Below are 15,659 nucleotides of genomic sequence, written 5' to 3'. Positions count from 1 at the left end.
TAATCCTCTGTCCAGTATTACTTCTGATAGTTACCACCCCGTGGTCTTTAGCTACTTCTGATCACATGTTACATAGGGTTAACACTAACCATTTTGTCATTAAAAATATATTGACTTGATTGTTTAAAAAAAAAAAAAAAAACAGGTCTGGGGATTATACACAGCCAAGGAAGTGTTAGAAAGCAGGAGAGGTGGAATCCTGGTAGCAAATAACAGTAGTGACTAAGGGAGAAGAGTGGGGAGAGGAACATCTGCAGAGGCCCAAATTCAAGGATCTGTTTAAAGGACATAAATGGTATTGAATGTGAATTACTTTTCTGTAGAATTCTGCCTAAAATTGAAAGGCATACATTGCTGGAAAAGGAGGTAGTGGCCAAACATTTAGTCCAGTCACAAATGAAGAAAGCCAATGAATGTCACAAGAAACATTGCCAGGAACAGGGACAAAACTAAAGTTCCAACCAGTGAAAAAATTTCGCAAGACCTCAGCAGGAAGAAAAGGCTACAATTATTCAGGATAATATATAGTGTCTAAAAAAAAGATGCTCAAAAGGCATCTGCCATTCAGATTTCTGTTTGCATCCATCATGGGTGACACAGATGGCTGCCTTAACAAAGTTCTTTAATGCTAACAGAGATACTGTACACAAAATAATGAGGTACAAAGTGTAACCATTGTAATTATAGATAGGTATTTCAGAAATAGCACTTTCTATTTTCATTAATAAAAGCAGCTGTCATTTTAGATAATTTGCTTTCAAAATTTTTCAGGACAACTTTAGAAATTACAAAAATGTAAGCTTCTCTGTGTTAATTTTATTTGAAATGCACTAAAGAAGAGGATGATCTGCCTACGGATAATGAGTAAGGATAAACTCGAGGAAAATACCAGTTGATGTTTCATAGTCCTAATGAGTCGGTGTTTCTGGGCAGGAGCTGGTAGTTTTATTAAAAAAAGGCCGAGATGCTTATTCTGTTTTGAGATAAAATGGGAACTTTTCTATTCTTTACATATATTTCCATTACAAACATTTCCATTATGCAGAATGGTGTCTCTGTTAATTAAATTCATTGAAATACAGTGAAAAAAGTTAACCCGAGACTCAATGTGACAGAGTAAGTGGATGTAGAACTTACCCCTACCCTATGAACACATTAAAAGTACATCTATATGTGAAACAATTCTCATGTAAAACCAAGTGGAAACTGGCAGAACTCCCACACAATCAAAGCTGTAAGAAAGGTGGTCATGTAACCAGGTAGGATGGGAAAAAATTAGGCATCAGTTGGGTCCTGTGCCTCTAGGAGGGGTCCCCTTGGGTGCTGGGAGAATGGCTGGGACAGACAGAAGGGCTACAGAAGCCTAGACGCCACTCGCCAGGAGTAGGAGGGTGCTGGCTTGCCAACAGATAGGGCAGAGAGAGCTCTGGACTAGCAGCTGCCACCTCACTGTGCTCCCCAGTCCAAGCTGGGTGAATACCCAGCCCTGTTCACTCTGCAACACAGCTTGGCATGGCATCTAGAGCTGACAGGTCCTGGGAGAAAACTCGATATAGGGACATAGGAGCAGCCCTGCAGTCTGGGATGTGGTTTGGGTGGGGCAGTCCACTTGTTCTGGTAGCATCATGGAAGCAGCACAGACCTCTGATGGCAGAGCAGCTACTGGAGCCCCTGCAACTGGCTCCCAGCCAAAAGAATGTTGCAGCCCCACCCATTCCATGCCACAGATTGGTGCTAGATCTCCAGCAGACAGGTCCTGGGGGAAGACTAGATCTAGGGACAAAGAAAAGGCTTGGGGGTCTGGGGTATGGTCCAGCTGGGGTGGCAGCAGTCATTGTTGGCACTTAAACGGCACCCCAGAAGCAGCCCAGACCTCTGATGGCAGTTCAACCGCTTCAATTTCTGAAACCACAAGCTCTGACCCCCTGTCCCAGCTGAGCAAATGCTCTGGCTCTGCCAACTCCAAGCTACAACCTTGCACTAGATCTAGGAAATGAAAACAGAGAAAAGGATGCAAACTTGGGCTGTGCCTGAGTAGAGGTGCAGATACCAACACAGGCAGCACATCAGACTTTTGTAAGCACAAGAGCCTTACTTACTTCAGCACTCTCCTTTGGGCCAAAGGCCTCAGTGTCAGGAGAAAGAATAACACATACTTAAAGGGAACTCAAGGCTGTATATTGTCACCCTGCTTATTTAACTTATATGCAGAGTACATCATGAGAAACGCTGGACTGGAAGAAGCACAAGCTGGAATCAAGATTGCTGGGAGAAATATCAATAACCTCAGATATGCAGATGACACCACCCTTATGGCAGAAAGTGAAGAGGAATCCAAAAGCCTCTTGATGAAAGTGAAAGTGGAGAGTGAAAAAGTTGGCTTAAAGCTCAACATTCAGAAAACAAAGACCATGGCATCCGGTCCCATCACATCATGGGAAATAGATGGGGAAACAGTGGGAACAGTGTCAGACTTTATTTTTCTGGGCTCCAAAATCACTGCAGATGGTGACTGCAGCCATGAAATTAAAAGATGCTTACTCCTTGCGAGGAAAGTTATGACCAACCTAGACAGCATATGCAAAAGCAGAGACATTACTTTTCCAACAAAGGTCTGTCTAGTCAAGGTTATGGTTTTTCCTGTGGTCATGTATGGATGTGAGAGTTGGACTGTGAAGACGGCTGAGCACCGAAGAATTGATGCTTTTGAACTGTGGTGTTGGAGAAGACTCTTGAGAGTCCCTTGGACTGCAAGGAGATCCAACCAGTCCATTCTGAAGGAGATCAGCCCTGGGATTTCTTAGGAAGGAATGATGCTAAAGCTGAAACTCCAGTACTTTGGCCACCTCATGCGAAGAGTTGACTCATTGGAAAAGACTCTGATGCTGGGAGGGATTGGGGGCAGGAGGAGAAGGGGACGACAGAGGATGAGATGGCTGGATGGCATCGCTGACTCGATGGACGTGAGTCTGGGTGAACTCCGGGAGTTGGTGATGGACAGGGAGGCCTGGTGTGCTGCGATTCATGGGGTCACAAAGAGTCCGACACGACTGAGTGACTGAACTGAACTGAAAGGGAACTGAGCCAGCTAGAGCCCAACCTTCAGCTTTTCCCCTACAGCAACTGGAAAGCAGACCCAAGCCGTTGACAGAACTCCAACAGTTACAGAGCAGAGAGGAGTTCCATGTCACACCCTGCACAGGCTCTAGCTCTTCCAACATCAACCACACCCCCTATCAAGGTGATAGAGGCCAGCATATCCTGAGGAAAGATGTGGCTGGCATACAAATAAAATTCAGTCTCATGCTAAAGATACTGATGCGCTCACATAAAAACACCCTTTCAGGGCCACAGTAGATAACTATTTCATCTAAATTCATAAAGACAATGAAAGTTAAGTAAAATGAAACACAGAGTAACTACTCCCAATTGAAAGAGCAAGAGAAAACCCCTGAAAAATTAAACAATGAAACGGAGTCTAAAAGACACTGAGACAGAGTTGGTAATAAAAATGCCAACTAAATTAAGGAAGACTAGCAATATAAATGCAGATCATTTTAACATGTAATGAGAAACTATAGAGATGACCCAATCAAAAATAGATAATTCAGTTTCTGAGATAAAAAACCTTATAGAAGCAATGAATAATCAAGTAAATGATACAGAAGAATGTATAAATAGAATAATGGAAATTACCCAATCAGAACAGCAGACAGAAAAACAAATGAAAAAATGAAACCAACATATAAGATCTATGGAATAATACAAAACATTCCTACTGTATGATAGGGGTTCCAGAAGGAGAAGAGGGAAAGAAGAGGATCAAAAATGTTTTTGAAGAAATTATGGCTGAAAACTGTCCAAAGCCAAGAAGGAGACAGGAAGGAAAATTATCCAGGTGCAGGAAGCACTGCTGCTGCTGCTAAGTCATTTCAGTCGTGTCCGACTCTGTGCGACCCCACAGACGGCAGCCCACCAGGCTCCCCGTCCCTGGGATTCTCCAGGCAAGAACACTGGAGTGGGTTGCCATTTCCTTCTCCAATGCATGAAAGTGAAAAGTGAAAGTGAAAAGTGAAAGTGAAGCCACTCAGTCATGTCCAACTCTTCGCAACCCCATGGACTGCAGCCTACCAGGCTCCTCTGTCCATGGGATTTTCCAGGCAAGAGTACTGGAGTGGGGTGTCATCGCCTTCTCTGGCAGGAAGCACAGAGGGTCCTAAATAAGATGAACCCAAACAGAACCACACTAAGACATATAATTTAAAAAGGCAAAATTTAAATATAAAGAAAGAATTCTAAAGGCAGCAAGAGAAAAACAGAGTCATACATGAGGGAAAACCCATAAGGCTATTAACTGATTTCTCTGCAGAAACTTTTCATGTCAGAAGGGAGTGGTATGATATATGAAGTCTTGAAAGGGAAAAATCTGTCACCTAGAACACTCTACCTGGCAATATTATAATTTTGAACAGAAGAAAAGATAAAGAATTTCTCAGAGAAGCAAAAACTAAAATAATTCAACAATACTAAACGTATCCTAAAATAAATGTTGAAGGGTCTTCTCTAAATGGAAAAGAAGCAAGAATCAATAAGAAAGGAACTATATAGTGAGGACTGAAGATCACTTAAATAAGATAGGAAATAGATTAAAAAAACAACAAAAAATTATAAAAGCAACCATAACTACAATAAACAGTAAAGGGATAAGCATGAAAATGTAAAAAAAAAAAAAAATGGCATAAAAAACATAACACGTACGGGAGGGGAGTAAAAATGTAGATCTTTTACAATGTATTTGAACTTAAATGCCTATAAGTTTTATCAGTTTAAACAAGTAGATATAGCTATGGGTCAATATATATGAACCCATGCTGTGGTTTAGTCGCTAAGTCATGTCTGACTCTTGTGAACCCATGGGCTGTAGCCAGCCAAGCTCCTCTGTCCATAGGATTTTCCAGGCAAGAACACTGGAGTGGGTTGCCATTTCCTTCTCCAGGGGATCTTCCTGACCCAGGAATCAAACCCAGGTCTCCTGCACTGCAGGCATATTCTTTACTGACTGAACCACCAGGGAAACCCATGGTAATCACAAATGAAAAAATATACAAAAAATGCACAAAATTCAAAAAGAAAGAAACTGAAGTAAACTATAAAAGAAAATGATCAAACTACAAAGGGCAAAACAAAAAGAAAAAAGAACTACAAAAACAACTGGAAAACAAGAAATAAAATGGCAATAAGTACATAATTCTGGAGAGGATGTGGAAATAAGGGAATCTTGTACACTTTTGGTGAAAATGCTAATTGATACAGCTACTTGGAAAAGAGTATGGAAGTTCCTTAAAAAACTAAAAATAGAATTACCATATGATTCAGCAACTTCACTCCTGAGTATATATCTAGAAAAAAACAAAAACTCTAATTTGAAAAAATATGTGCACTCCAATGTTTTCAGCAGTACTTTTATAATTAGCTAAGATATGGAAGCAACTCAAGTGCCCATTAACAGACGATTTACTTAAGAAGACATGATATATATGTATAATCACATCTGAGTAATGGAAACTTACTCAGCCATAAGGAAGAATAAAATATTGTCATTTGTGGCAACGTGGCTGGACCTAGAGAATATTATGCTTTTTGACATAAGTCAGAAAGAGAAAATAAATACTGTATGATATCACTTGTACGTGGAATCTAAAAAATAATACAAATCAATATATATAGCAGAACAGAAATGGATTCACAGACATAGAAAATAAACTTGTGGTTACTGAAGGGGAGAGGGAAAAGAGGAGGGACAAACTAGGGGTGTCAGATTAATAGATATAAACTATATATACAACAGATAAGCAACAAAAATTTACTGTACAGCACAGAAAACTATACTCATTACTTTGTAATAACCTATAATGCAATATATTAGGTTGGTGCAATAGTAATTGTGGTTTTGCATTGTTGAACTTTGCTGATTGATATTAGAATACACTCTTAAATAAATGTGGTTATACATCATTTTAATGTGCATTTCTTGCTTTATTTTTTTTGCTAATGACTTATTACTTGCTTTGTATTTTTCGATTATTTTAGACTATGAAAATGATGTTAGACAAAAAGCAAATTTGAGTGATTTTCTTATTCGAGTTCAAACTGGGTCATAAAGCAGCAGAGACAACCTGTAACATCAACAACGCATTGGGCCCAGGAAGTGTTAACGAAAGTACAGTGCAGTGGTGGTTCAAGATGTTTTGCAAAGAAGACATGATGAAAAGAGTAGTGGCCAGCCGTCAGAAGTTAACGACCAACTGAGAGCATCACTGAAGCTGATCCTCTTATAACTACACAAGAAGTTGCCCAAGAACTCAATGTCAATTATTCTATGGTCATTCTACATTTGAGGCATATTGGAAAGGTGAAAGCTCAATAACTGGGTGACTTATAAGCTAAACTAAAAATAAAAATATTGTTGTTTTGAAGTGTTGTCTTCTCTTTTTCTACACAACAATGAACCATTTCTTGATAGGATCGTGATGTACAATGAAAAGTGGATTTCATACAACAATCAGTGACAACCAGTTCAGAGGCTGAATTGAGAAGAAGCTTCAAAATACTTCCCAAAGCCAAACTTGCTCCAAAAAAAGGTCATGGTCACTGTTTGGTGGTCTGCTGCCAGTCTGATCCACTACAGCTTTCTGAATCCCAGCAAAACCATTATATCTGAGAAGTATGCTCAGAAAACTGATGAGATGCACCAAACCCTGCAATGCCTGCAGCTGTCATTGGTCAACAGAAAGGGCCTAATTCTTTTCCAAGACAATGCCTGACTGCACATAGAACAACCAACACTTCAAAAGTTGAATGAACTGAACTGAACTGAAGAGTATTGAAAGCTAAATAAAGCATATTCTTTATGGAAAAAAAAATTTGAATGAATTGGGCTAGGAAGTTTTGCCTCATCTGGCATATTCACCTGACCTCTCGCCAACTGATTACTACTTCAAACATCTTGACAACTTTTTGCAGGGAAAATGCTTCCACAACCAGCAGGAGGCATAAAAAGCTCTCCAAGACTTTGTAGAATCCTGAAGCATAGATTTTTATGTTAAAGGAATAAACAAATTTATTTCTCAATGGCAAAAATGTGTTGACTGTAATTGTTTCTGTTTTGATTAATAAAGATGTGTTTGAGCCTAGTTATAATGATTTAAAATTCACTGTCTAAAATCGCAATTATGTGTGTACCAATCTAATCTGCAAAAGTAATGAATCATTATGCTATTCACCTGACACTAACACAGTATTGTAAAGCAAGTATACTTCAAATAAAAAACAAAGCTAACCTGACACTCTGATCTCAGTGGTGACCAGTATTTTGCCTTATAAAGATAATTTACAAATGATCAGGTTCAAAACCCTTTTATGATTTTTCCATTAAGCAATTAATTAGTGACTTTTTAATTTGGAGGACAAGAAGAGACAGACTAGATGATCCATTGTTGAAAATGTATCTATATAACAAAGACTGTAGTTTCAGGGATTCTCAGGATATTTTATAATTAAATATTATAGAGGAATGATATAATAAATATGACTATCATTTTGCTATGAATATAACAGAATGGTCTGGTGGGGGGTAAGGTATTACACTGTTTATGTGTAATTTCATACTTCATATTCAATATCATTATTATGTGAAATTCTTTCTATATCATTTGAAGACCTAAAAGATTCTCAAAAGTAAGGAAGATTTGAAATAGCACTTAAAGATGATGGATTTTCTTATCAATTCTGTTAATTTGGCCTGCTTCAGTTTCCTTTCACATCAGGTTTATGGATCATCGTTGATTTTTATAATTCATTTACAAAGCATGCCAGAAATTCAAATATAATTCATGAACACTAGAACAAATTTATGGAGAAATATCATATTGAAGAAACTAAAGACATACAAGGCAGCCATCAAGATATGAAGAATTCAAATTTGTTCACAAATTTACATGAAATACGCTACATTTGTTCACAATTTAGCCCGATAGAAAAATTATTTATTAAGCAACTTCCACTTACAAAATATATTCAATAATCTATTACGCTGAAATTCCATCTGGAGCATGCTACTTTTGGTCTTGAAAAACCTCAAAAGCCTAAAAAGGAAACTAATTAATTATAAAACAAATTAATATCACCTGTGGTTTCAGTATATCAAAAAAGAGAAGTATAAATATTACTTAAAAATGCTTACTTGCAACCATGTCGAGTGCACTGTCCTCTGCCAGAACAGAATTTGAGACATGATGGACCAATATAAACTGCAGGGCAAAAGAGAGCATGTGAAAGATGGCAAAATCACAGGAAAGGCCAAGACCACCACCAGCATGTGAAACAATTTTGTGGAGCAATAGCCATGAAATCTCTTTCTTGCATGTATGTTGTGCATAGGACTCCAGTTGACATACAGAGTGCTGTGTGACAAGGTAAGTGTGTACTACAAATCCCAGAATGGTTTTAACTTAAATAATCCTTTCAAAATTTTAATCTGTCATAGCACAGAAAGTAGGAACATAGTAATTTGGGTTCTTAATGCAGTCTCTTCATCTAAAATGGTTTCAGGCAGAATATTAGTGCTTCTGTCTTGAACTTTCTCCCAAGTTGATATTCTTTGGGTGGAAATTAAGAATTTACAAAAGATCAATTTGATATATCACAAAGTGGACAGATTATAATTTAATTTAAAAATATCATTTCATTTTCATCTGAGGAAAATCTATATCACTGCAGATGACTATTACATGTACTTCTAAATATTAATCTATCCTTCCTCAAGTGCAGACTTAATATCTGTGGTTGAGCATAAAGTCTTCTCTATACTTGTAGAGCTTTTTAAAAATGGTAGGTTTGACTGATAATGATATTACAAACCTAAATTCTAACCGTGGGAATGATGAGAAAAGGGGCCCTGATTGTTGAATGGTAGGTTTGAGATACTCAGACTCAAATACATTTAAAGATGTTAAGCTTTTGATAATCAGTACAATCAGTAACACACTAAATAGTGTAAAAGTGGAACAAAGCTACTGTGGAATCAGAGATCCAATGGTTATTGAGCTCTCCTGTATTCGATTTCAGGCATAAGCAAAGTTACTATTCATTATCATTTTCTTCTTTAAGAATTTTGTTATCATCTTTCCCTGCTAATTATGAAATCATTAGGACTCACAGTAGAATAAATTTAAAGGCTCTGTTTTTCGAAGAGTGTTGAAAAGATAAATCCATTTTCTTCACTATTTTCACTAATGTAATCAAGCTAAACAAATTAAAAAGTGGTGACAAACATACTTTGCTCTAGGATCTTTCATTTTACTAAGAATCTTCAATATTGATCTGTTTTTTTCTATTTGTTTTCTTTGATGTAATTCTGAAATTCCATAGTGAAATGGGAGAGATTTGGGGGGTATTCTTTGGCAAGTAGACACAAATTTCCCTTGAGAAGATATGTGTGTATTCCTCTTGCCTTTTGAAGAAGCCAGAAAGCAGGTTCTGCTTCTGCAAAAGCCTCACATATAAAATATCAGAATTTAAGAGATTCTGTGGCTAGTTCTACATTTGACAGACAGTGCTAAACATGCCTATTCCATGTATTTTTATCTTTTCTCATTCTACTCAAAGCATGATGTTGGGAATTCATGACCTGTAGCAAACACTTTCTGATTTAAACTCATACTGTACGTCTTAAGGAAATTTAAATATTCTTTTCATAGGCTTATATGTTCTTCATCTTGCACTTTACTTTTTTGATAATCTAAAGTAATCTAAGCTCATTCTAAGACCATTGAAAAGTATGACAGCAGGAAAATGTCATCCATAGCCCACAATCCAGAGGCATATACTCATTCCCTAGAGCTGGTAATTCAAGTTCTATAACTGGTAATTCAAGTTCTATGGAAAATAGTCTACCAGTGGAGAAATTTCATAAAAAATTCATCTTCAGACGTTTTTGCAAATACAGTGTGTTTGTCTCTTTATGTTTGTACCCATGTGGCTCATATGGTCTTTGAAATCTGAGTCTATTATTGGTCTTCTTTTAACATACATTGTTTAAAAAATTTACCAAGATGATTAGACTGCATTGCTGACTCAATGGACATAAATTTAAGCAAACTCCAGGAGACAGTGAAGGGCATGGAAACCTGGTGTGCTACAATTCATGAGGTCACAAAGAGTCAGACACAACTCTGACTAAACAACAACAAACAGCAAATTATTTTGCCTGAAGTCATTCCTGAGTTTCAAGAATTGAAACTTCTTGAATTGTGCATTAATTTTTAAATTATTCAGAAAAAAATGTTAAGAGATGGAAATTTAGCATTTTACAATAGTGAAAGGTTTTCCCACTTTATAAAGTTAACATAAGTCAGTGGCTATCTTAAACTAACTTAAGTATTGATATTTTGTCATTTCTTCCCTCCCTTTTACTTTCTTGCAGTATAACCCATTCAGTCAAGTTTATATACTCTTTAAAAACAGGAAATGTCTGAATCTGCCTGAAGTGAGAATTGTTAAATGAGCTGGCTATTAATTAAAAAAAACAGGAAATTTACAGTCATGGACTCCAACAGATTAAATATCTTCTCTCGTGAGTACTCAACATGAGTGATACTGGCTTTAATGTTATGCAACAATTTATCAACAATTCATTTAAAAATTAAAGGTAACAGGATATTTTATGTATTTCTAAAATTTCCCTTTATGCTATTTTCTGAAAAGGAGGTAAAACACAGAAGTTTCATTTTAGAGATGATGTTTCCTGATGTGTGGTGTCTGCATCTAAAAAAGAATCATTCCAGATGTCATGGTAGTTACTAAGAGCAGAATGAGTCATGTTAATACATGCAGTATGGTATTTATGTTAATTTTGTATATAACATTCAAAAGAAATGTTAGGCTATCCCCTGTCATCAACTGCGAATCTGAGTTTCAGAGCTTTATGCATTTTAAAAGAATGTATGTTGAAGCGTACTAGCATCTAATATTGCTGACTCCACTATCTTTATTTTTCTGATTGTGCATCTCTGGGCTTCTAACGGAATGCAAAGGAGAAAGGGAAGAAAGGGCCTTTAATGAATTGCAAGACCATGACTTAGAAATGTGATTAAGTATGTGCAGATGAACAAAAGCGCGGAAAGAGTCTACTTCAATGGCATGTGATTACGACAGGCAAAAACTAACCATTATCAATTGCCCACATATTTCCAAGGATTGGTCCCGTTTGTCTCCAGCGAATTCTGGTGTCCCGGGTTAGTGCTGCATTAGGAAGGGGAATTGTTATTCGGTTCCACCTGCAAGAAAGTTAGCACAAAACATCATATCCAGTTCACACCTTTTGAATCTATTTTACATGCTTTTGATGTTCTAGTCTCTCTATACTTGAGATGGCTGGTAATAAACTCTTTAAATTCACATGTGGAGTCTGTTTATAATTTTAAAACAAATATGTAACTTCTAGAAACATCCATAGCAAATTAAGAGTATCTTATAGCCATTGATTTTTTTCAGACTTTTTAAAAGGAAATTTTACATCAATACTCAGACCTTAGATATTATTCTACGATAATCTGTGATGAGCTAGGGTGCTGATTAGCACTGATTACTTCTTATTTTTTGCTATTCTCTAGTTATATGTGTATTTAAACACAGGCTAGAAAGGAAAATAATTTTTAACTTAATCTTGTATTCTTGGAAACATTTTTACTATTTATCTAGTGATTATTCTGTAAAGTGGCAAGTATTTTATATAGACATCTTTAATTCTCTAAACGGTCCTTACAGGGGTATATCATTGTCCTTAATTTACATGGAAAGAGGTGAAAAGTTTGAGAGAGTAAACATCATTATACAAGTAGATGGCAGAACCACGATTTGAGCCCAGGTTCAATCCCAAAGCTTAACTTTCTTCCACTTGTCTATCCTGCATCTTTTCATTAGTAACTATTTTGGCAGTTAAGTCTTTTTGGCAATGACCAGATGTCACTATATAGAGTTTAAATTTATGCAATCCAAAATATAAAAGCTTAATACCTAAAGAATGAATGACTCTCTACAAATTGTGATCATGCATCAGATTTACAAAAATTACTTTTTTAAAAAATGAGATCACTCCTAAATCAGATGAGAAGGAGAAGGCAGCTTCCTTACCTAGTATACCAAAAACACTAATCTCAGGCTTACTTACTGATTTTGAGTCTGTAACGCGGATTCAAATCTCTTGCTATGTTAGAGTTCACTCACCCACTGTAGTTTTCAGAGGAGTAGATCGTGCTGTGAGGGAGGTGGGGTCCGGCACAGATCTCAGGCAAACATTCAGTGTGGAGTAGCGACCAGGAACGCCCATGGTTGGTAGAAAACTCTAAGCTGATACTGATCACACCAGAATAAGCATAACAAAACGGGGCAAAGATAACAAATGAAAGTAAATGACTCATCTCTGGAGAAGTATATTAAACATCTGTAGAACTAGTGTAAAAAAATTTAAGATGCTGTTTCTAAAGTGATTGTTTTCCCCTCCACTGAAGTCTGGCCAGCCTTCAAAGTGCAAGCAGTTAAATTACTGCTAATAGAAATGAACGATGTTTTAAAGACAGCAAATGGTAACTTGAGATTGTGCTTCTGAATTTGATAGATGGCAAGGCAATTACCATGTCTCACACTGCTACTTCATTCTGTGAACGTGAGACTGACAAAATCCGTAGGAAGGAGAAGAGCAACACTTCAGCAAGTAAAACTGAGAATTCATAGCTCTTGAAGTGCTAGTTGATTTCTGTGTCTATTATTAGGGGGCCACTAAACTACATGGGGTCAAACATTTTTTCATTTACTTGTTTTTTCTTCTCTCTCTGCAATCTGTTGGAATGGGTGGCTACCAGAGCTAATCCAAACACTTTGACACCTAAGATCAACTTCTTAGAATAAAGTCATTTCTACTTAAAATCTATCTAATCATACTCTCTGTATTATTTAAAGAAATTTTCTTTTTCCCTTGGGGGGAAATTTGTATTTTATTAATAGATACTTTATTAAAAATTAAAAATTAAGTTGACAACTTACTAAGAAGTTGCTCTGATTGAATAGCCAAGTTCATGTGTTCATTGTTAATTTGTCCACACACACAGAATGTAGCTTCCTACCTGTTCCCAGGCTGCTGTGTTCCACATCCCAGATTAATAGAAAACTGTATCATGTGAGACATTGTAGAAGGGAGAACAGGTAAGACGTGGAAAAAATCTACAGCCCAGACATTCCTATTATATCCTTGATGGTTCTTTTGCCTGAGACAAAATTTGGTAGCAGGAGTCTGAAGATCAGGATTGATGACTACAGAAACCAAAGATGGAACCTTCAAACAAAGGAAACCAAAATCACTCATAATCTTCCTTGTGGGAATCAGTGTGAATTCTTCAAGATTCAACTTACAATTACTATGCATACAGCTGCCATTTATTAAGCACCAAGCAATATTCTGCTTATTCCATTTGTTATTTCACATCAAAGATGCTGTCCTTAGGGAACACTCATTTTAATCACTCAGAATTCCTCCTTTGCCGACACCCGAAACTCAGTGTGTGACTGGTCAGACTCTCTCTACCCGAAGATAAATTGCCTTAAGGTCTTTAAAGTTATCAAAGCTAATGTATCCATTTTATCTACCTTTGCACTAGACAAAGGCAACTTGACATTAATCAATCTTCTAAAATGTATTCAAGTAATATAAATTCTTTGCCAAACCAGGTATTCCAAAAATAGGACTCTAAGCAGAAACACCCATAGCCAATGAGTTAATCCATGATAATTTACATAATTGATTTGGTCTGAGGCATGCAGCTGACCAGTGCAAGTATAACCCTACCTAGTTATAGCTGAAAAAAAACTGTACATTAATAAAATTCCAAACAGTATGACTTGAGTGACCCTAGCATGTGGGATATGTTGGATACTTTCTTTGGTTGTTACCTATCTAGCCTTGATGTTTATCTTCTGTCTTCCTGACTTAAACTATGAGATGCTAGATGCTGGCTTTGTTCAAGCTTTTTAAAGTACTGGCTCTCTGGCTCAAATTAGCAAAGAGAAAAAAGCAAAGGTAGTAACAATCTATACTTCTACTGGGTCTTCCCAGGTGGCACTAGTGGTAAAGAACCTGCCTGCCAATGCATATGAGACGTGGGTTTGATCTCTGGGTCAGGAAGATACCCTGGAGAAGGGCATGGCAACCTACTCCAGTATTCTTGCCTGGAGAATCCCCATGGACAGAGGAGCCTGGCAGGCTGCAGTTCATAGGGTCACATGGAGTCGGACACGACTGAAGTGATTTAGCAAATACTTCTACCATGTCTTTTGCCTAGGAAACTGCAAATGCTGGATTAATGCTCACTATGCCAGATAGCAAGTCTGTAAGGCTTCACAGGTAGAGTCACTGTTAAGAGTTTTCTTAGGGACAAGAATAATTGTTAGCTCATTGGGCTCCACCTTATTGTCTCTGATGGGCTATAATTCAATCTTCCTGATAAAATTTCATCTTTTTCTTTATATCAGGAAAAAAGTGAATGCTAAAATAATGTCCATGTCACTTTTAAAGAAATGTGGCAACTTCCTGGACTACCAGAAGAGAGATTTATCCTCTGCATTTAGCAGAGTCTTCACGGTTTTAACTTGAACTGGGGTGGGGCCATCCGACACACAGATTGGGATGTGTACCTTGTATGAGGAATAGGAAAGAGTATCCAGTGTAATGTGTTCTTTTCTTCCTTCAGTTTTCGCATACAGGGCAACATCATTTTCATGAGCGTCTCCAGGATCACAAATCCCTCCTGCACACAGAATTTTAAGTGTTAGTATCAATTTGCACCCATGAACATATCAAATATAGTGTTAAATATTAGAACAAAAAAAAAAATTTTAAACCCAGATGTCACTTAAGAATGACCCTAAACAAAGTAACCAGATCCAAAGAAATAATTTATGAAGATAGTTCAGATAGGCCATGCTAAAGATCAAAGACTTCACATTTTTGAAGGCCAAAGTAACTATTTACCAAACTATTACACAAATAATAGTCTGCAACAAACTGTGACTACAGGTCCATATTTTAACTGTTACTAAATAAATGTGCTCTGCTTTTTAATAAACCATTACTTTTTTTTTTAATTTAATTTTATTTTTAAACTTTACAGTATTGTATTAGTTTTGCCCTACATCGAAATGAATCCGCCACAGGTATTCCCGTGCTCCCCAAACCATTACTTTTTTATATTTGAGGTCTTTGTGGTCAAAGTCCAGAAACTATTGATTATGATTTTAAAAAAGTGTGGTGAGTCACTGAATCAAGGATTACTGAAGTAGTGTTACTTAAATGGTTACATGCAGTACCTTTAATATTTTAGTACATATTAGGTATTTGTATTTTAGATGCAACTCATTTTACATTTTTACTTTTGGTACCTCATTTGATTGTTTGAAGATATATAGAGTAGTTTATTCCCTATCGCACTACTTTACAGTCATATGAAATGATATAAAGTTAGACTTTGAGAGGTGATTAAGATTATTCTGATGATGCAACTGGATTAATCATGCAAGTACCAGAAACTGAAGATCATTTAACTAGTTGG

General features: G+C 36.8%; 1 protein-coding gene across 2 annotated transcripts in view; it reads right to left on the bottom strand.

Moving 5' to 3' along the window:
• The window catches only part of RELN (reelin), a 557,372-nt gene that overhangs the window by 189,426 nt on the left and 352,287 nt on the right, over nucleotides 1-15,659 (bottom strand). For both annotated transcript variants that reach the window (XM_086397037.1, XM_086397038.1), the window contains exons 13-17: nucleotides 14,746-14,858; nucleotides 13,182-13,390; nucleotides 12,286-12,414; nucleotides 11,227-11,336; nucleotides 8,243-8,309 (exon numbers count right to left, since the gene is read on the bottom strand). In XM_086397037.1, coding sequence (XP_086253163.1) covers nucleotides 8,243-8,309; nucleotides 11,227-11,336; nucleotides 12,286-12,414; nucleotides 13,182-13,390; nucleotides 14,746-14,858 — 628 coding nt within the window. The remainder of the gene's footprint in view (nucleotides 1-8,242; nucleotides 8,310-11,226; nucleotides 11,337-12,285; nucleotides 12,415-13,181; nucleotides 13,391-14,745; nucleotides 14,859-15,659) is intronic.

Source organism: Bos grunniens, chromosome 4 (assembly GCF_055505025.1).
Source record: "Bos grunniens cultivar Pamir isolate PY7600 chromosome 4, Bosgru_T2T1.0, whole genome shotgun sequence".
Lineage (NCBI taxonomy): Eukaryota > Metazoa > Chordata > Mammalia > Artiodactyla > Bovidae > Bos > Bos grunniens.
Note: the sequence above shows the minus strand (reverse complement) of the source record. Positions and strands in the feature narration are given on the sequence as shown.